General features: G+C 46.2%; 1 protein-coding gene across 3 annotated transcripts in view; it reads right to left on the reverse strand.

Moving 5' to 3' along the window:
* DSN1 (DSN1 component of MIS12 kinetochore complex) overlaps window positions 1-22,368 on the reverse strand; it is a 52,069-nt gene that overhangs the window by 20,639 nt on the left and 9,062 nt on the right. For all 3 annotated transcript variants that reach the window (XM_068272222.1, XM_068272221.1, XM_068272220.1), the window contains exons 2-7: window positions 17,342-17,581; window positions 16,385-16,458; window positions 12,517-12,589; window positions 10,854-10,941; window positions 9,017-9,076; window positions 1,392-1,463 (exon numbers count right to left, since the gene is read on the reverse strand). In XM_068272222.1, coding sequence (XP_068128323.1) covers window positions 1,392-1,463; window positions 9,017-9,076; window positions 10,854-10,941; window positions 12,517-12,589; window positions 16,385-16,458; window positions 17,342-17,570 — 596 coding nt within the window. In that variant the 5' untranslated portion in view covers window positions 17,571-17,581. The remainder of the gene's footprint in view (window positions 1-1,391; window positions 1,464-9,016; window positions 9,077-10,853; window positions 10,942-12,516; window positions 12,590-16,384; window positions 16,459-17,341; window positions 17,582-22,368) is intronic.

A 22,368-nucleotide genomic window follows, 5' to 3' on the forward strand; every position in this document is an offset into this window, starting at 1 on the left:
GTTAAAGCAAACCTGTGACACTCAACAGAGCAGTGACAGATACTTACCTTGGTAGAGGGAAGCCTCTGCAGTGTTCTCTCCAGGCATTTTGGTGAACACCCAGCTGTCATCAGCTCACCTCCTACTGTGCTGTAAGCAGTTGTTTACAGAGCACCAGCCCTGCATTCTCTCATCTTGCCCCCCGGCTACAATTTCGTGCCACCCAGCTGGAAAAAATTTGAGGATAACACTGCTCTGGATCCTCTAAAGCCCCCTCCTCCATCCCAAATGTTCTATTAAACCAAACCAATTTTTTTTTAATTCAAAATATTTAGTTTCACCACACTGACACATACAAAGATAAATAAACACTCCTTCAAGCCTATGAGCATTTCAGTGCATGCTTTTCACCCTTCTCTTTTCATAACTAGGGTTATACAGGTGGCAGCCATTAGCAATTCCTCCTTTGCCGGAAACCTTGTACTCCATCAGTTTGCCGGATTCTGTCCCGGCAATATGAAAGGAAAGGAGGGGTTCCACCAATAAATGTAAAATATTTAATATTTGTCATTATGCAGCTGAAAAAAGGCTGCTATTTATTATTATAATTTAGAAAATAGATTTTATTTCTGAAATCTTGTATTTTTAATTTGGGTCCACTTTAAAGGGTACCTGAGATGAAAAGAAACAAGACATTTATAAATACCTGGGGCTTCCTTCAGCCCCCTTCAGGTTGATAAATTTCACCGTCCTCTTCCGCCTCCTAGATCCTCTGCTATGGCTCTCGGCAATTCGGCCAGTCGGTGCAGGCTTTAGCAGCGCTGTGGTTTCGGAGCAATTTTGGGTACCTGGAGTGGGAGGTTTCATAAACTGAGGAGTCGGATGATTTTTGTACCAAATCCACAGCCCTGGTAAGTATTAGACTAAGGAGTCGGAGTCTGAGCCATTTTGGGTACCTGGAGTCGGAGGTTTAAAAAACTGAGGAGTTGGATGATTTTTTTGTACCGAGTCCACAGCCCTGATTTCTCATCGGGTGTTCTTTTCCTATAAAGTTATAATTATCTGCCAGTCTTCTTCTTGTGATCACTCCCAGAGCTCTGTGTCCACCGGCTTCAGGCGTGTAACCCCGCCCCCTGCTAAAAAATCGCCATGGTGTTTTCAAAGCCATTTTGGGTACCTGGGGGTTTCATAAACTGAGGAGTCGGAGTATTTTTGTACCGACCCCACAGCCTTGGGCTGTAGTAATGCGCAGACGCAAAATGCTCCCGGCGATGGGCCACGCAAGAGGCCAGGCCTCACATGCGCAGTACTCCCCGACTGGCCGGATTTCTTGTTGCTTTCTTGTCTAAGGTTCACTTTAAATGCATACCAAAAACTATGCCTGGACCTGGGCCCTAAAGGAAAAAACCAACCTAGACAAATCCTCGGCCTTCCTCTTGTAATCTTCCAAAAGCTCCTCCCACCGCCGACACTCACTGGCAAACCTGCAAATCAAGCAATAAATGTCACAAAGAGTCACACTGATCAAAGAACACAACTTCAATAAACACACCAATAATCTCCCATTACTGTTAATCCGGAACCCGCCTTTATAAAACATTCTATAAAGTAGGACGAGAGGCGATTTCAGCTCTTGTGGACATCGGCTTACGAGCGTCCCGGGTGATGATGTACAGTGACAGAGGCAGCGCAGGAAGCCGCTTATCCTGCTGTAAAGCCCACAGAAAATTGCCAATTAATAGACTTCTTATTTCCTATCAAACACATGCCGCTGCCACCAGTGCAGTCATGGGTTTCTTAATGGTGCTAAGTTCAGATGACTTTCTGCTGAGAACGATCTCATTAATTGCTCAGGCAAATCTTTCATGTTCTCCTCCTAGCACTCTTTATAGCAAAAGGCAGACAAATGCAAATCTGAACAATTATCTTCACTTACGCTGATGGCTCTCAGCAGCACCTTCTCCGCACCATAATAAGTGGCACAGATGGCCTCACTGTACAAAGCGCTGTTTGTTTACCAGATGTATTGAGCCTCCTACTAATCATTACTGTTAACAGGCTTATTTATTCTACAAACGACCATCGGGATGGCAGATACGCTTCTTCATACGCCGGCAAGGCCAGTCAAAAGACATTTCTGAAGCACCTAAAAATAGTAAGATTCACGAGAACAGAACGTTGTCTTTTTCTGTGTTTCAGTGGCAAAGACTAAAACGCCTGAACATATAGTGAGAGAGACAGGAAATAAATACATTGCAAAAAAGATATACCGGTAAGTGTATAAAAATGGACAATTTACCAGTAGGAGCAAAAAAGGAAACCCTAGGGTTCTGGTCCAGAAAAAAAGTGAACCATCTAGTCTAGCATCTAACCCAGGGGTAGGGAACCTATGGCTCGGGAGCCAGATGTGGCTCTTTTGATGGCTGCATCTGGCTCACAGACAAATCAGTAAGGATTGATTCACTAAGCTACATGGCTCAAGCAGCGCAGCTTAGTGTGGCAGAGCAAGTAACATTTTCTAAGTAGTGCATGCTACTGCTGTCTGTAGCATGCACTACTAACTTACTCGCGCTCCCCCCCAAAACGAACAGCTGCTCCAATTGTCCCACCCTGGATCCTGTCAGGTCCAGTGACTTTGTAGGACGAGATCCCCGCACTTTGATTGGCCCAATAGGCTGCCTTCACTTGACAGGCGGCCTATTGGGCCAAAGTGTGGGGATCACGCCCTACAAAGTGAATCAACCCCCAAGTCAGCTAGCTAATTGTACAAGCTGTTAGTCGGTATTTCTCCTGTCTGGCTCTGTGAGAAATTGCAGATGTTGCTGAAACTCAAGAGAAGCTGATGACGTGTCTGACACTTCCTCTGCCCGGCGGATCAACTGTATACACATCACCATGGCAACAGGGAGGTGAGCCCTCTGCTGCGCATGCGCACTGTCCCTGTTTGAAACATATTGTATGGCTCTCACGGAATTACATTTTAAAATATGTGGTGTTTATGGCTCTCTCAGCCAAAAAGGTTCTTGACCCCTGCTCTAACCCAAGTGGCTAATCTCGCATATCTTGGTTGTCTTAATTTTCAGTTTTTTTCAGTGATTGAATAATGGTTGCAGAGTGTTGGGCTTATACAGAGCTGGCATCCAATAAAGTTCAGGTTCACAGCCAAGTCCCAGCACCCAAACTAAACACCGGGTGCCATCTAACAGCATACAGGTGGCATATAACACCGCTTTATGGCCCAGTGGTGAACAAACATAACCTGTGCTTCCCTGTCTTTGACTTTGCAAATTCCCCTTTACAGGTATTGTAGCCCTCAACCCCCCTCCCAACAAAACAAAACAAAATACCATTCTAAAGGTGACCAATGGACTAAGAGACAGATCTCTCTCTGATCAAGATCTTTTAGTATGAAATCTTTTGCGAACCAGCCTCGTGATGCTGCCCTGTCGCCCCCCAGCTGCTTCTTCCTAAATGTAAATGTACATGTGCAGCAGTGTTGCCAACTCATCCATTTAATTACTGACACATATGAATTATACAGGTTTTGTGGCTAGGTAGATGCAGTTAAGGCACTGATTATGTGCGAACAGCCCCAGAACCTGTATCACTTAGATGTGTCAATAATTAAAGGGATGAGTTGGCAACACTGATGTGCAGGCAGTTGTAGGTTGCTGATGACCTATAAAGCGGTGCAGAAGGTATTTTCATTTTTTTTTCAAAAACAATAAATGTTTTACAATACATTTCAATGAATAAATAATGTATAGTAACAAATTAAACGCATCATATAAAAAAAAAAACTATGCTTGCTCTTTGATTTTAATTACAGCTGAAGCAACAATAGAGGATAGAGATTATATGCAGTGATGTCACTACGGCCCCCAGATCGCCTACAAAAAGCTGAAGTCAAAGATATACTTGCATTATTGATGAGAGTAAAAATGTAGCATTCTATTTAGGGCCCCGTTTCCAGCAGCGGTATCCCACATGCGTATTTGGATGTGAATAACAGCCAATTAAAATAGGCTACATCCAAATCGCATGCCTGCTGCAGTTTTCTGCACGACGCATCCGAACCCCAAAAGCCATGCATGGCACACCTATGGATTCAGATAAAATTTGACTTGGCACTAGGGCTGAAAGATATATAGTTTGAAAATCAAAATCGTGGTTTGGGGCAAGACGATTATGTAACCCAGGCATGGGCAAACTCGGCCCTCCAGCTGTTACAGAACTACAAGTCCCACAATGCACTTGCCTTTATGAGTCATGACTGTGGCTGTCAGACTCCTGCAATGCATTGTGGGACTTGTAGTTCCTTAACAGCTGGAGAGCCAAGTTTGCCCATGCCTGGGTAATTGTTAAAATGGCGTGGAGGGTGGAGCAGCCGAGAATCAGCCATGGAAGGCGGACAAGCCTTTCCTTATAGCCTTCCCTGTCCCCCCTCTTTCTGCTATGCCCGCAACGAGATACGGAAGTACCTCATGAAACCACAAGTGCTTTCGCCGTCCTCTCATGCAGACTTGAATTTGATCTGCCCACTGCTCTGTGTGTTGATTGGACCGGAACGTCTCACCGGCGGTACTAGGCTTGTTATTGGAGCCAATTACAGCACTCCCCGAGTAGTGCTGTGTGGTAGTGCTGTGATTGGCCCCAATGACGAGCATGCTCCTGTCCGTGAGACGTTCAGGTCCAAAGTAAGACATAGGGAATGCGGGGGACAGAGATGGGCACAGATGAAGATGCAAAGGGACAGAGGATGACACAAGGGACAGAGGACGACCACACGAGATACAAGGGGAGATACACGAGGGTCATAGAAATGGTCCATAAAATGCCCTTGAACCATGGACACACCAGGTTTAGCATATCTTTTTTTCCCCGGTTTTTGTACTCTAAATCTAGGTGCGTCTTATGGTCAGGAGGGACCTTTGGTCTGAAAAATACAGTATACCTGGCTACCTATACGGGGGGCACTTGTACCTGGCTACCTATACTGGGAGCACTTGTACCTGGCTACCTTGGGTGAACTTCTAGTGTGTTTACAGATGTTTTGAAGAAAATTTTGAATCAAAATGACAGAAAAATCGCAAGTCAATTTTTTTTCCTAAAATCGTTCAAGTCCACTCGGCATCCCTGTGTTAACCCAGCCTCAAAGTGATATTTAGTACCAAGCAGAGTAACAGTGAGAAATCTGTGCACCTGCCAATGTTTTCACCTTTTATTCCATCCTCACACCAACCACCATAGATTATTCAATGTATCGCCTGACAGCTGTTTCGCAGATCAACCCTACTTCATCAGAGGCAACAAGTATACAACTTGTTGCCTCTGATGAATCGGGGTTACCCTGCGAAATGGTTGTAAAGCCATACATTATGCAATTTATGTGGGTTGGTGTGAGGATGGAATAAAAGGTGACTTTTTTTTGCAACATTGGCTGGTGCCCAGATTTCGCACTACTTAGTACCTTTTGCTCTGCTTTCAGTGGCAAAATCACTGCACCTGCTCTCCTCAAACAGTCAGCCTAGCATCTTGTGCCGATTCGTTCTCCTTTCTCATGACTAGAAGTGATTTATAATTGCAATTACAAAACTCTGTTCCAACATTATAGTCAGTAAAGTTTCTCTTGTGTTTACATATCTTTTTTTTTTGTTTCCTTTCACCAGGAAAAAACACCAAATTCCAGGATAAACATCCAAGTTATCCTGCGACATTGTCCTGACGCAAAAACCGGCTGAACCTGTACATTTCAGCAGCAAAAATCAATCCTTTCTGCAATATGATTTTAAAAGCAAATTTCAATTACCATGTTTTTCGGACTATAAGACGCTCCTGACCATAAGACGCACCTAGGTTTAGAGGACAAAAACCAGGGGAAAAAATATATACCAAACAGGTACATCTATGGTGAAGGGACATTTTGTGGATTATGCCCCCTGTGTACCTCATGTGTCTCCCTCTGTCCTCTTCTATCCCCCTTGTGTCTTCCTATGTCCCCCTATATGCCCCTTTGTGTCCTCCTCTATGCCCCTTTGTGTCCCTCTCTGCATGGGCACAGTAGAGGGAGTCCAGGACGTTGCGGCAGGTTGGAGGTTTGTACTGGCAGCATTCACAAGTCAGGAACTCCCTGCATTTGGACTATAAGACACAGTGACTCTTTTCCTCCACTACTGGGGGAGAAAAAGTGAGTCTTATGGTCCAAAAAATACAGTATAAGAACTGTACCTAAAATAAAGGTTTAAAGCAAAACTGAAGTAAAAAAAAAAAAACCCAAGCAAACAAATATTCACCTATGGAAATGGAAGGCTATGGGTCCCAATAAAGCCTTTCCATTCCTCTCCTGGTCCCCACGTTGCAGTGCTGTCCCCCGTTAGCAGTCTTCGATCGATGGTTCGGAGACTGTTCTGTGCTGCTGCGGAAGACATTGGAGTGCTGCCAAAGACAAGCGGCTCGTACTGCACCTGCGCGCTCTCTCTCGTGCATGAATAGTACGGAGCCACCAGTCTTCGGGAGCACTTGGACTCCCAAAGACTTTCAATGCCATGCCCCTCGCGGCAGGGAAGTAAATCGTGTGTGACATCCCTGGAACGCAGAGACTGAGAGAGGAATGGATAAGCTCTATAGGACCCAGAGGCCTTCCCTGACCAAAGGTGAGTATCTTTTATTTTTTTAATTTTACTTCAGGTTTGCTTTAACTTCTCATAAGCGGTCCTCCTGCGTACATCACATATTCAGTGGGTCTTTTTCTCCTATAAAGGTATAACTACCCGCCCGGTCTTCTTCTTCTGATTGACTCAAGAGGCTCCATGTATGCTGGCTTCCAGTGCATTGCCCACCCCCCCTGAAAACACCATGATGTTTTCTCTATTTTGAGATAGAGAAAACACCATGGCGATTTATTAGCAGGGGGCGGGGTTACACACCTGAAGCCAGCGGACACATAGCTCCGGGAGTGATCACAAGAAGAAGACTGGCAGGTAATTATAACTTTACAGGAAAAAAAGACCCACTGAGAAATCAGGACTGTGTAGTCGGCACAAAAAAAAAAATCATCCCACTTCAACTCCTCAGTTTTTTAAACCTCCGACTCCAGGTACCCAAAATGTCTCAGACTCCGGCTCCTTAGTCTAATACTTACCAGAACTAAGGATTTGGTACAAAAATCATCCGACTCCGACCCCTCAGTTTATGAAACCACCGACTCAGACTTCAACTCCGACCCCAGGTACCCAAAATTGCTCCGAATCCAACTGACTCCACAGCCCTGTGAGAAATTCTACTTTTTTACGCAACCCAAATATTTTTAATACCAAGATGTGTGCCGGTACACACCATGCAACTGCCTGCCAGATAGATGGGTCAAACCGATTATTTCCGACAGGTTTTGATTTCCGATCCATTTTGTATACAAGTGATTGGAAAAGTGATGAGATAAATCAGAAATCAGATCAGGCCTTTTGGAAATAACAGATTCGACCCTCAAAGTAATGGGAAATTTCATGGTGTGTACCAGCATTACACTTGGAGATAAGCAGTGCCACATTTGACTTAAAGGGACACTTAAAAGAAAAAAAAAAAAATAAAAAAAAATAAAGGGACACTTAAGTCAAACAAAAAAAAAATGAGTTTTACTCACCTAGGGCTTCCAATAGCCCCCTGCAGCTGTCCGGTGCCCTCGCCGTCTCCCTCCGATCCTCCTGGCCCCGCCGGCAGCCACTTCCTGTTTCGGTGACAGGAGCTGACAGGCTGGGGACGTGAGTGATTCTTCGCGTTCCTGGCCATAATAGCGCCATCTATGCTGCTATAGCATATATCATATACCATATAGCTGCATAGAGGGTGCTAATGTGTCTGGGAACGCGAAGAATCACTCGCGTCCCCAGCCTGTCAGCTCCTGTCACCGAAACAGGAAGTGGCTGCCGGCGTGGCCGGGAGGATCGGAGGGAGACGGCGAGGGCACCGGACAGCTGCAGGGGGCTATTGGAAGCCCTAGGTGAGTAAAACTCATTTTTTTTGTTTGACTTAAGTGTCCCTTTAAAGTAAACCAGAGCAATCATAAAAAGAAGATTTGATACTCTTCCTCCAGCAGCATAAAAAAGGTCCCACGTCGTCCTCCTGCAGTCTGCCGTTCAGCTGCGATCACCCCCAGTAGCTGGCTCAGTCGGGTCCAGTCTGGGTCTTCTGCACATGAGCGTAGGTCCGCACATGTGCAGAAGACCCAGTTACCGGGGCTGATCGCGGCTGAACGGCGAGGGGCTCACAAGTGTTTATGCTGCTGGTGGAAGCCACGGGTGACTATGAAATCTTCTTTTAATGACAGCTCTGGTACACTTTAAACAAAATGTTCAGCCTTATTTCTTCAATCCTATAAGTTCCTATACCTGTTCTAATGTGGTCTGCCTTACTGTAGCCTTTTCTAGTTGCACGGTCTCTGTATTATAGCTAATCTTCTTTCCTTTGTTGAGCCTTGTCAGCCCAGAGAGGAATGTGCTGTGAAAAGGAGAAGTTATGCACACCTCCCCCACGCCCCCTGCAGGCTCTGTGTTTGTGCTTTGTTTATTAGTCATAGCCAGCTTCTCTGCTCACAGCCAGCCTGTCTGTGACCTTGTGAACAGCTGTGAGTGCAGAAAATCAGTTCAAAGCCCAGACAAGCAGCCAAGGCAACAAGTGGGAGAAATATTTCAACAGTGAAGTCAAGTTTGAAAGGAGCCTCTGCAAACAGGCACCTGCTCTGATGATGTATTTCCTGTTTGGCGGCCATCTTCATTGTTTACAAAAACAATGAATAAGACTGTGATTCTATCACCAAGAAAGCAGCAGGAGCAGCAAAAATGTCACAGAGGGGGCTAGAAGAAGACTACAAACAGGCTGGTACTTTTATTTATGTAAGATTTTCACAGTACAGATTCTCTTTAAGGACTGTAGTTCTGAAGTCTGACCGATCGTGCCGCTCTCACATCTAACTACACAGTAATCAGCTCTTATGCCACTGTATTGACTTTACAAAAAATAGTCAAGAACAGGTGATACTTACACTGAAATATCGTCTTTTACTTTTGCCTGAAAATGTTCCAAATCTTCACTGTTCTGCATGCTGTTGGGATTAAAAAAATAAGGCATGATTAAACCAGATCTTTGAAACACACCATTTACATTTTGCAAAATTAAATGCTATAGGTTCCTTTCAGCGAGTTATGATTGCATGATCTCATTTCACATAAAATTAAGCACTAGAGAGAGGCGCTTACAGCATAAGTCAGGATAGTGCAAATGGAACCCTTGTCTTGCTGGAAAACTACAACTAAACATTGAGAATCTCCCATGAGGAGATGTACTAGTCCAAAACCAGTCAGATCTGTCAGATTTCAACTGCTTATGTTTTTTCCACTATAGTGATCCTAAGGTACCAGAAGAAAATAAAAAAAATGATATACCCTCAGAAGATATTAGAAGGGGGTGCATTCCGTATGGAACAGATCTAAGTGTATGTGTATGTTCAGAATGTGCTTAGGCAAACACCTACTGCAGTATCAACACTGTCCTTTTTAAAGTGCCACTGAAGAGGAAAAAAATGATCTAATGAATTGAAAGTATAATACTGATAATTAATAGAACATTAGTAGCAAATAAAATAGTCTCATATTTTTATTTTTAGTTATATAGCTTTTTTTATAATAGTGCATGGTGCTCTAATATTTGCAGTTTACAAACTACACTCTGTATCTTAAAGAGAACCCGAGGTGGGTTTGAAGAATATTATCTGCATACAGAGGCTGGATCTGCCTATACAGCCCAGCCTCTGTTGCTATCCCAAACCCCACTAAGGTCCCCCTGCACTCTGCAATCCCTCATAAATCACAGCCACGCTGCTGACAAACAGCTTGTCAGAGCTGGCTGTGTTTATCTCTATAGTGTCAGTCTGCTGCTCTCCCCGCCTCCTGCAGAACTCCGGTCCCCGCCTGCGCTGCATCCCTTCCCTCCCTGCTGATTGGAGGGAAGGGACGGGGGCAGGGACTGGAGCTATGCAGGAGGCGGGGGAGCAGCTGAGACTGACACTACAGATGTAAACACAGCCTCACAGCACGGCTGTGATTTATGAGGGATTGCAGAGTGCAGGGGGACCTTAGGGGGGTTTGGGATAGCAACAGAGGCTGGGCTGTATAGGCAGATCCAGCCTCTGTATGCAGATAACATTCTTTAAACACACCTCGGGTTCTCTTTAAACTATGAAACAGAGCACCGCTAATGACCCTCTGAACTTCCCTGCATTGAAACCTTATCAAATTCTGCCTCTCACTGTTTCTTTGATGTATAATTGCTTCAGAAAATAGGACTGTCTCCCACCCAAGTTGGGTTGGAGAGCTAAGAGCTCTTTTGAATACATAACAAGTTACGTTTTTTAAGGGCCCGTTTCCACTCGTGCTGCACGCGTCAGTGAGACGCGCGGCAGCACTTCCGGGTCTGCGGGAACACAGGCGAATCCCAGAAGCCGTGCCATGCACGGCTATGGGATTCGCAGCCTCCCGAGCGAAAACTGTGGGCAGTGTCGGCCGAATCGCTAGGGTAAGCGATGCAGCCGGCGGCGCCATAGTTTCCTATGACAAAGTTTCCCCGCGCAATTTGCCTGCAGATTCGGAGCGGTTTCCACTCCACTGGACACGGGCCCTAAATCTTCCTGCACTGGAAACAATATGAGACTTGCAGCATATCTGTGTTACTAATGTTCTATTTCTTAGCTGTACTACACATACAGTTCATTATCTCATACGTGTATTTTCTCTTCAGGTTCCCTTTAAATCAGGCCTGCAGTGTCATCCATTCTACATAAAATAAAAGAGAGCCTAAAAGAAATAGACCAAAAAGCCTTTCACCTGCTCATTTCTTCAATGCATCTCTTGAGTGTTCCATCCCGAGACAATCGTTCTGTATATCGTGTGATTTTCTCTCTAACGGCTGCCACTGTGGGAACATTACGAGACATTACTACAACCAGCGTCCATGCTACCAACTTAGTGGAAATAGCCAGTACATGCTCCAGAGCAACAATGAGGGAAGAAGTTAAAGGGTACCAAATCCCATACTTACTGTACCTGTGAAGAGGGAAGCTTCTGGACCCTATAGAGCAGGGTCGGGAACCTTTTTGGCTGAGAGAGCCATAAACGCCACATATTTTAAAATGTAATTTCATGAGAGCCATACAATATGTTTCAAACAGGGACAGTGCGCATGCGCAGCAGAGGGCTCACCTCCCTGTTGCCATGGTGATGTGTATACAGTTGATCCGCCGAGCAGAGGAAGTGTCAAACACGTCATCAGCTTCTCTTGTGTTTCAGCAACATCTGAGATTTCCCACAGAGCCAGACAGGAGAAATACCGACTAACAGCTTGTACAACTAGCTAGCTGACTTGGGGGTTGATTCACTTTGTGGGGCGAGATCCCCGCACTTTGGCCCAATAGGCTGCCTGTCAAGTGAAGGCAGCCTATTGGGCCAATCAAAGTGCGGGGATCTCGCACTACAAAGTCACTGGACCTGACAGGATCCAGGGTGGGACAATTGGAGCAGCTGTTCGTTTTGGGGGGGGAGCGCGAGTAAGTTAGTAGTGCATGCTACAGACAGCAGTAGCGTGCACTACTTAGAAAATTTTACTTGCTCTGCCACACTAAGCTGAGCTGCTTGAGCAGTGTAGCTTTGTGAATCAATCCTTACTGATTTGTCTGTGAGCCAGATGCATCCATCAAAAGAGCCACATCTGGCTCCCGAGCCATAGGTTCCCTACCCCTGCTATAGAGGTTTCCCATGCTGCCCTCCAATAACCCGTCGTTGATCGCGGCCCCAAGACAAGGGCTTGTTGGAATGAACACCAGGGCCTCACTTCTCTTCAGATGCGTGCCAGAAGAGGAGTGCGGCCCGATGTTCCAGATGGTCCCGAGCAGTGGTGGAAGGTCTGGAGGACTGTGTGGGAAGCCTCTAAATCAGGTTTTTCAACCAGGGTTCCTTGAGTACTCTGCAGGGGTTTCTTGGCATTTTTCCCCATCGTGGGGGTTGTGGGAAGTATTAAATAGAGCACACTATAATAGCGGGTACTATAAAAAGAAGCACTAAATTGGGGGTCAGATTAATAATGAGCACATTAATAAAAAGCACTAGAAGGAGAAATTATAATGAAGGGCACTGTCATAGGGGATGGTGACATGAACAGCCACACCAGACCATGCCACCTGCAAAATAAATGCAGGGGTTCCTTGAGATCCAAAAAGTATTTGCAGGGTTCCTCCAGGGAAGAAAGGTTGAGAAAGGCTACTCTAAATGATCCAGAGGCTTCCCTCTCCTTAGGTAGATGTTTGATTTATCACCCGAGGTTCGCCTTGGGTTTGCTTTAAACTCTACTACTTTGTGCCCAACTCAAAATGAGGTTATTAGCAGAAATGGTTATAAACCTGTAAAGATTTGTGGCAAAAAACATCATATGAGGGACACTACTCAATATCTGGGAAGGTACTACACATCCTACAAACACACAGCAGAAACTTACCATTTCCACTGAAAGATTCGGCGTGGAACCCTTCCACATGGGACAAGGAGTTCTCGAGCTTAATAATGGAGTACTGTAAAAGTAAGAAACAAATTGACACGGGTGGGAAGGAAGGGAAAAAACTCAACTTATATGGACTTTATATAAATTTGGCTACTAGTGCATAAGGCATATTTGACCCTCCTGAGGAAGGTGGATGAAACCGCTTAAACAAGTGGTGGTTAATAAAGACTTGGTTGTTGCGTAAGGTGCTTAAAGGGATACTGAAGGGGGGGGGGTCGGGGGAAAATGAGTTGAACTTACCTGGGGCTTCTAATGGTCCCCCGCAGGCATCCTGTGCCCGCGCAGCCACTCACCGATGCTCCGGCCCCGCCTCTGGTTCACTTCTGGAATTTCTGACTTTAAAGTCTGAAAACCACTGCGCTTGCGTTGCCGTGTCCTCACCCCCCCTGATGTCACCAGGAACGTACGGCGCAGGCACAGACCATACTGGGCATGCGCAGTACCCTCCTGGTGACATCAGCGGCAATGAGGACACGGCAACGCAGGCGCAGTGGTTTTCAGACTTTAAAGTCTGAAATTCCAGAAGTGAACCAGAGGCGGGACCGGAGCATTGGGGAGTGGCTGCGTGGGCACAGAATGTCTGTGGGGGACCATTAGAAGCCCCGGGTAACTTTAACTCATTTTCCCCCGACCCCCCTACAGTATCCCTTTAACTTAAATATGTGCGGTACCATTTACTAAAAATGCCACATCCCTTTAAAGTGCACCTGATGGGAGAAAAGTGCCCCAAGGGGTATATACCTCAGGAGGGGGAAGCCTCTGGTTCTTAAAAAGACTTCCCTGCATCCTCCTTACTACAGGGGACCCAGCCCTGGGACCCTCGAAAATTCAGCCAACAAGGGCTTATCAATGATGCGCGTAGGCACACTAGCAGATTCTCGATGGGCTCTGGTGGAAATAGCCAAGCTCGATTAGGTCTGCTCTACTGCGCAGGCGCTACCGATTCATGCCTGTGCAGTAGAGGGGATCCGATCGGGCTCAGTCACTTCTGCCAGAGCCTGAGCGAGAAGCCGCTAGCGCACCTGTGTTGTATTGAAGCAGCCAGAACCACCGAGTGGAAGTACCAGCAGTCCACTGTAAGATGAGCGGTCTGTTGGAACCTGCAGACCAGAGGTAACAAAGTGAGTGGCACAGCCAGAGCAGTGGTGAGCGAGATACCGGGCATGAGAGGAGACTCTACAGCGCACTGGACTTGGAGTGAGGATCCTTTCCTAACCTCTCTCTCTGCTACCTGCTCCTCTAGGTACGGCTAACACTAGCATTCCCCCACCTACACCTATCACTACTCAAAAGTAACCCCCGGCAACCGGCTATATTTTAGCCGAGTGCTGATAAAAACTGCTGGTGCATGCAGCCGAACTGCCATAGCCAAATACAAAGACAGAACTGGTTTACAAAGAGCCTTTTTAGCGCTATTGACTTGAAAAGCTTTTGCTAATGCAATGCTATGGGGGATTTTTTATAAAATCACATCGCTCAAGTTAGTACACAAACATAGCACTACATTAGCAAGAGCTTTTAAAAATCCCAAGCGCTTAGAAAAAGTTCTTGTGGTGTGAACCAGCCCATTGCCGCTTCACAGAACTCTGATTTCAGCTATACAATAGCAGAACGCCGTCTGCACTCATGGCCACCAGCCCGAGTTTCGCTATACTAAAGCCAAACTTCAGCGCTTCAAACACCTAGTATCGCTAAAGCAGCAAAGCAAATTTAATTGAAGCCTATGATGGTGCCCACATCATCAGGTGTGCCAAGCGCCCATTTTAACTGCTTCGGTTTTAAACTGTAATACATACATCAGCTAATGATCACAATTGGGCAACAGGATGGAACACAAATATGGAGCTGGGCATTTACAGATGTCCGCATACTGAAACTCGTTTAAGGGACTGCACGTTACACAACTGTATGTATTGTATTTCATTAACATGGCCATGGCTTTAATCATAGCAGTGGAGCATTGTACCGTGTTACAGTAGGTTCACACTTGTTCTAAAAACGTATCCGTGGATCTGGTTTTTGGCCCCGGATCAAAACCGGAGCCACAAAACCATTGTTAAAAATAGAGTCCATCCTCACACAAAAAAAAAAAAAAGAATCTGTCTGCGTTCAGGGGGATCCGTTTTAAAAACCTGAACAGACAGTCTGGATTTGCAACATTTTCACGGACCCCTGATACACGGAGGGGTAGTGAATATCAATACAAAAACGGATCCCCCTCTACACAGGCATCTTTGGACACAAACGGATCAGTTTTCTCTGTCCCAGCCCTGCCTGTGGGTGGGGAGGGAGCCGCCATGCTGGAGGGAGTAGCAGCCAGAAGGGGTGGTTGCAGCAGGGAGGGGGGGGGTCCCCCCCTCATCTGGGTCCACCCTTCCCCGCTCCCCCTCCAGCTAGTTTCATTAATTAAAATCAATTTTAAGCAATGTATAATGTATAAAGACGAGCTGTGAGCGGGGGAACTTACTTCCTTGCATTCCACCACTCGCAGCATCACTTCCTGAATGCCGCCCTCTGTACTTCATTGGGAGGCATTACAGGAAGTGATGCGGCAAGCGGAGTGCAAGGAAGCAAGTTTCCCGCTCGCCTTTTATACATTATACTTTGCTTTAAATGGATTTTACTTATTGAAACTAGCTGGAGGGGAAGCGGGGACCCAGGTGAGGGAGGTGGACCCCCCTCCCCACCACTGCCCGCTTCCTGCCTGCTACCCTCTCCAGCATGACACCCCCCCCCCCCCCCACCCCGGGCTGGGGATGTTTCTGCAGACTGGAAAAGTAGGCTTTAATCCCACGTAAGCTCAGTTTTTTTCTCTCTGAAAACTGAGAGAAAAAAACAACAACAAAAAAAAAATGGATATCCGATCCTGAACGGACAAGTGAGGACCTTGCCTTAGCATTCAGTTAAGACAGGAAGTTTTGAATCAGGATTATACAATTTACAGATCCCTCAGTTTCCTCCCAGTCCCCTCCGTTGTGCCATGAACTCCCTCCGAAAGGGCAGCTTGTTGTGGGCTATTGTGCCACATGCCTCCTCAATCACACTCCCGTGGCTGGAAGCATTCAGAGCAAGCGCAGCTCCTAAAGCAGAACACCCCGGGCTACAGGACAGATGGTGATATTTTAGAGGGGGCAGCAACAAAACAAAGGGGTCTGGGAGGACTCAGAGGGACCTTATAGACTGTATACTAAAATATATATATAGAGGCAGAGAATTAGAAGGACAGCCACGCAACTGGTGCTGCTTAACAGGAAATAAATATGGCAGCCTCCATATCCCTCTCGCTTCAGTTGTCCTTTAAAGGGGTTCTGTGGAAGGGGCTCAAAAGATAAAATCCGACACTTACCTAGAGCTTCTATTGGCCCCCTGCAGCTGTCATGTCCCACGCCGTCCTCCTATGATCCTTTGTTCCACGCCGCCGGTCACGGTCTAATATTCGTCTGATAGTGCTCGCTCCCACGCACGTCATCGGGAGCTTACTGCGCAGGCGCAGTACGAAGTTTTTTTGTGCTGCGCCTGCGCAGTAAGCTCCCGATGACTTGCATGGGAGCGCACGCGGCTGTGCAGCCGCAGTCTAGGTAGACGCTAGATTAGACCGGGACCAGTGGCGGGGAACGGAGAAGGCCGGCACGGGACATCACAGCTGCAAGGGGGGGGGGGGGGGGGGGCGATGGAAGCCCCAGGTGTCGGATTTTGTCTTTTTAACCCTCTCCACAGAACCCCTTTAAACTTATAGATACCCAAAAACATGAGATTTTAGTTTTACCATTTAACCGTGAAAAGTTAAAAAACAAATTTACTGTACCTGAAAGCAAGCAAGTATGAGTGCCATGATGCGTTCATTTTCTGGCAATGATAGGCTTATGGCGTCACTGAGAGCTGAGGGTAAATACAAAACATTTATAAATATAGAAAGATAACTACAGTGCACTAATACTGCATTGTTGTTTCTTTGTAAATTCAATGCAAGTTTTTCTCCAGGTGAAATGAAGATGTTCATCTCTGGTACCCAGATAGAGAAGAACAGGTTACCGCACTGAATATACATAGAATTCATGCTTTAGTCAGTTAACACTGGAGATGGCAAATGACATGCAAATATTTCCGAGCTGATGCAAATTTTACAATACTTCATGCAGCTTGAAAACAGACCGATATATCAAAGTTTCCATTGATAAACATCTTTAGAACGCACGGGCCTTCTGGTCTGAAATCTACGTTATATTCATCCGCGGTGAATGTCAGAATGAGTAGGGATGTGTCCTATGACAAGTGGTTGGAGAGGATTTCTGAGTAATGAGGACTGGAAGAATGTATGGGGTTTACCCTGTCAGGCCTTGGTGGCAGCTAACGACAACCTCATCCAGACCTTTTTGATACATCAAGCCTACTTACTGTATTTTTCGGACTATAAGAGCCTCATGATCATAAGACATACCTAGGCTTAAGAGGACAAAAACCAGGGGAAAAAATAATATACTAAACCTTATGCATCTTATGGTGCAGGGGCATCTTGTGGATCTTCTCCCCCCCAATCATTGTGTCCCCCTTGTACCTCTTATGTCCGCCTCTATCCCTGTTGTGTCAACCTCAGTCCCCCTTTGTCCTCATCCATGCCTCTTTGTGTAATGCTGTGTCCTCTATTGTTCCAGTGTCCCCCTTCCTTCCCCTTTATACACTCCTGTGTCCTCCTTTGCCCCCCTTTGTGTCTACCTCCGCTCCCTCCCCCCCCCCCTCAGGACCTACATATCACATGACCTACCAGTGGCATTGTGATAGATAGGAGGAAGCGTTCTACGACGTTTCTTTCCAGCCGATCTCCGAAGGGATTTACGCCTAGCACGTGGGCTTGGGGAAGCTTCCTGAAAGGACAGGTTGTTTGAGCTGGTTCCAGGTTTCTTTTGAGGGCTGGAGCTTGATCTTGGTGGCGTTGAGTAGCATTTCTTTTCAGAACTCAAAGCAGTAGGAGGGATGTTGTGTGTAGGGTCCATTCTAGTCACACCTATATGAAGTTCAAAAAATTATAATAATAATTAAGACAGTATGTATGAAGCAACTTAAAAATTCTTACCCTGTTAAGTGGGCAGCCTTTGAATAGCCCAAAGGCTGCCCATAAGATCTTACCCCAGCACTGGGTCCCTCTCTACCTATTCAACCCGCTGGGTCTCTTCAGGGTGTGAGTGCCACAGTGGATGGGTGTGTTTGTACTGTGCACATGCGAGTATGGTCTGCACAGGCCCAGTAGAACAAAACTACTTGTACACCACTTCTTTTTCTCTGTGCTAGAGCACCTTGGTTCTGCTGGGCCTGCACATACTGTAATTGCCCATCCTCAATATGGCAACACTCAGCCTTGGCAGCAGACTGAGGGACTTCGCGCTGGAACGGCAGTGTAATAAGATACAGGAAGCCTCTGGACTACCTAGTGGTTTCTCATTTACAAAGTAAGTATCCATTTTTTTTTTAATAAATCACCTCAGGATTGCTTTAAAGAGAACCCGAGGTGGGTTGTAAGAATGCTAACAGCACACAGAGGCTGGGTCTGCATATCCTGCCCAGCCTCTGTTGCTATCCCGATCCCCCCTAAGCCCCCCTGCGCTCTGCTATGCCCCCATAAAGCACCCAGTCTTGCTGCCGACACACAGTGTGTCGCAGCCAGCTGTTTACTGCTGTGTCAGTCTCGTCGCTCCCCCACCTCCTCCATAGCTCCGGTCCCCGCGTGCGTCCCTTCCCTCCTTGCTAATTGGAGGGAAGGAACGCGGGCGGGGACCTGAGCTATGGAGGAGGCGGGGGAGTGGCGAGACTGACACTTACAGAAGTAAACAGCTGGCTGTGACACGCTGTGTGTTGGCAGCAAGGCTGGGTGATTTATGGGGGCATAGCAGAGCACATGGGGGGGGATCAGGATAGCAACAGAGGCTGGGCAGTATATGCAGACCCAGCCTTTGTGTTTTGTTAACATTCTTAGAACCCACCTCGAGTTCTCTTTAAGGCAAACTAAGAATCAACCTTTTAGAAAATAAATTGTATGTGTAGTACTGAGGGCCTGTTCAGACTATCTGCGTATGAAGAATGCGTTTAAAATAAAAGAAACGCAAGTTGAAAAACGCATGCGTTTTTCTTGCGTTTTAATGCGTATTATATTGCGTTTTGCACACACACACGTGACCCAGGGGAAAAAAAAGAATTATGGGAACCGCAGAGGGAAACGTACGCTAAAAACGCAATAGTACGCGTTTTTGATACGCGTCCATAGACTTTCATTGCGTCCGTTTCTATGCGTGACGCACAGAACTGCGTGCAGCAATGCGGATGAGAAACGTATGTGTCTCATACGCATACATGTGAACTAGCCCATTCAAAAGCATTAGGAGCCGTTCCTATGCGTTTTTGGTACCCGTACGTGTTCCCTGAAAACGTCTAGGAACGCGCATAGTCTGAACAGGCCCTAAGGCTCCCTGCTCACTGCATGCGATTCCGATTTTTAATCTTTTTTACATGAGATTCCGATTTTTAATCGTTACTGCATGCTGCGTTTTTCTGTTGATAGCATTCAGGGAATCGGATTTTGAAAAGCGGAATCGAAAACGCAAATCGGATTTGCAGTGTGCAGGGAGCCTAACAGTGGTCAGGGCCTAGCAGCACTCTTCGCCTACTACAGCCTCAGCCAGACTTTGCACCTATAGAAGCTGGCAATAGTGCCGCAAACACATGGTGCAATAAAGTCATTGAATTTTACCTTTACTTGTCCAGTTATTGGAATCGGAGGTAAAATTCCTCCTCCCTTCATGACATCACCTACAACCTATGTTCTCAACACATGGTACGCGTACCCCAGGGGTACTTCAGTAGGCCTCAGGGGTACTTGAACTTATCCTAGGCAATCAATTGTCTTAAGTTTTGAGACTGTAAAAAGGATAAATCATACATAAATGAACCCGAGTAAGTCTTTATTAGTAAATAAAAGCATCAATGAGTGTTTGAATAGCATTAATACACAACTATGGAGTACTCCCAAGCAATGTGTTTGCCTCAATGAGTACTTGAAACGATGTACTGAAAACAGGGGGTACTTGACCAACACAGTCAGTAATTTAATAAAAGGATACATGCTGCAGTAATGCTGAATAACACTGACACTGGGGAAACTGTATATAAACCAAGTAGAAGAGCTCTTGGGTCCTCACTATCCTCTCACCCATCAAATCTGCCCAATAACTGGCAACATGCCGGCAGCTCCAAACCATATGAAAGAATTTCCCTTCAGCAACTTTACACTTAGGACAAATACCAGACTTATCCGCAGGGGCGTAGCAACGGGGGGTGCAGAGGTAGCGACCGCATCGGGGCCCTTGAGCCAGAGGGGCCCTCCCTCAACTACAGTATTAGCTCTCTATTGGTCCTGCATAGCTCCCAAGTGTCCCTCTTCCGGAGGGACAGTCCCTTTTTGGGAGCCCTGTCCCTCTCATTTGTCCCTCTTTCTATATAAATATATATATATATTTCTATACTAAAATGTGTTTGATTGACTATGCTATAGCAGCATAGAGGGTGATAGCAGCGGCTGGGAACGCGGAAAATCAGCCGCGTTCCCAGCCTGTCGGCGGCTGTCGCCGAACCGGAAGTAGCCGCCGGCGGGGACAGGACGATCGGAGCGGGGCTGCGAGGGCACCATCCAGCTTCGGGGTGCTGAGGGATGCCCCAGGTGAGTAAATGTCATTTTTTTTTTTACTTAAGTATTCCTTTAAGCTCATCCAGAGTGTTGGGTCTTGCGTCTCTCAACTTTCTCTTCACAATATCCCACAGATTCTCTATGGGGTTCAGGTCAGGAGAGTTGACAAGCCAATTGAGCACAGTAATACCATGGTCAGTAAACCATTTACCAGTGGTTTTGGCACTGTGAGCAGGTGCCAGGTCGTGCTGAAAAATGAAATCTTTATCTCCATAAAGCTTTTCAGCAGATGGAAGCATGAACCCACTTTTGAACCAGAAACAGCGGCAGAAGCGCCTGACCTGGGCTACAGAGAAGCAGCACTGGACTGGCCCTCATGGAACTGCACCACCTCTAGCACCATCCATCTCAGCTGACTCACCCTGTGTCCACATTCCTTGAAATGCCTTGCTAAGGGGGGATCCCGATTTCTTTCCTCCTCCCCCCTTTTATTTATATTGGGGTTCTGTATATTGCTCCTATGTTCATTAAGTCGAGACTTGACTTCTCTCTTAGTCTGCCCTACATAGGCCAACCCGCAGGGGCATTTAATATAATAAACCACCCCTTTGGTATCACATGTCGCATAATCTTTAAGGGGTATCGGGGTACCCTGTCGTGGATGTCTAACCTCAGCCCCCCTAATGATACCATTACAATTTTGGCAATGCAGACAGGGAAAGGTGCCTACTCTTGGTGTTCCTAAAAACATTTGTGTGGGCCCCCCTGTTCTCCCTATATCAGCACGGACAAGATGGTCCCTAATAGATTTACTCCTTCTATATACAAATCTAGGAGGGTTTCTGCAAATGGTGGATAACTGGGGATCAGCCTCAATCACCGGCCAAAACTTAGACATCGTATCTCGCAGAACAGTCGATTCTCGACAAAAAGTAGTAACAAAATTGACTTCATTGCTCTCGTTCTGTTTCTCCCTATTATATGTTCTCAATGCTTCACGATCCAAACCTCCCACCTCTGCTGCTATTTCCTCACATCTAAATTTACTATAGCCCCTTTTAACAAAATCCTGCGTGAGGAGCCGTGCCTGCTTCGCATACAGTTCATCGGATAATGTAATCCTCCGTATTCTAACATATTGACTCTTAGGGAGCCCATTCACCAGAGGTTTAGGGTGGCAACTGTTGGCCAATAAATATCCATTTTTATCGGTTTCTTTTCTCTAAAGGTCGGTTTCAAAGTGTCCCGACTTCTTCCTAACCTCAACATCAAGGAAATGTAGTGAATGGGCATTGCACTCCATTTTAAATTTAATAGTTTCATGTATATCATTCACTGTACTGAAAAACCGGCACAACTCCTCCTCTGTACCTGACCACCCGAAGAATAGGTCGTCAATAAACCTGCAGTAACCTCTAATGCCAGTAGGGGCCCCAGCACCAATAAAATATGTTCTCTCAAAGTCCGACATCACCAAATTAGCTACACTGGGTGCATAGGGGGCCCCCATTGGCACCCCGAGGGTCTGCAGGTAAAAATCGTCCCCAAACCTAAAGTAAGAATGGGAGAGGCAGAATTCAAGCAATGACATTATGAACACAAGCATCTCATTCGTCACCCTGCTATCCCCCTGTAACCGTTCTTTCACCGACATCAAGGCTTCCCTATGGATGATATTATTATAAAGGTTGACCACATCCATGCTCACCAAAAAATCTACACAATCAGCATTAATCTGATCTAGCATCCTAAGAAAATGAGTGGTGTCTTTCAGGCACACTTCATCAGCTTTCACAATTGGTTGCAACCATGTATCTACATAGACCCCTAATGGTTCAAGCAAAGAGTCCACCGCCGATACTATCGGCCTACCGGGGGGATGGAACAAGTCCTTGTGCACTTTCGGCAAGGTGTAAAACACTGGAACCCGTGGCGATTCCTTTATTAAGACCCCCATCAGATCTCTGCTAATAATACCTGTCTCAGCCGCATCTTTCAACAATTCATCAATTTCAGCCTTAAAGCGTCCTGTGGGGTCATTAGACAAACACCTATACATATTCTGATCACTTAATTGCCTTTTGATCTCATTCACATAGTCTGTGCGATTTTGTAAC

Source organism: Hyperolius riggenbachi, chromosome 3 (genome assembly GCF_040937935.1).
Source record: "Hyperolius riggenbachi isolate aHypRig1 chromosome 3, aHypRig1.pri, whole genome shotgun sequence".
NCBI lineage: Eukaryota > Metazoa > Chordata > Amphibia > Anura > Hyperoliidae > Hyperolius > Hyperolius riggenbachi.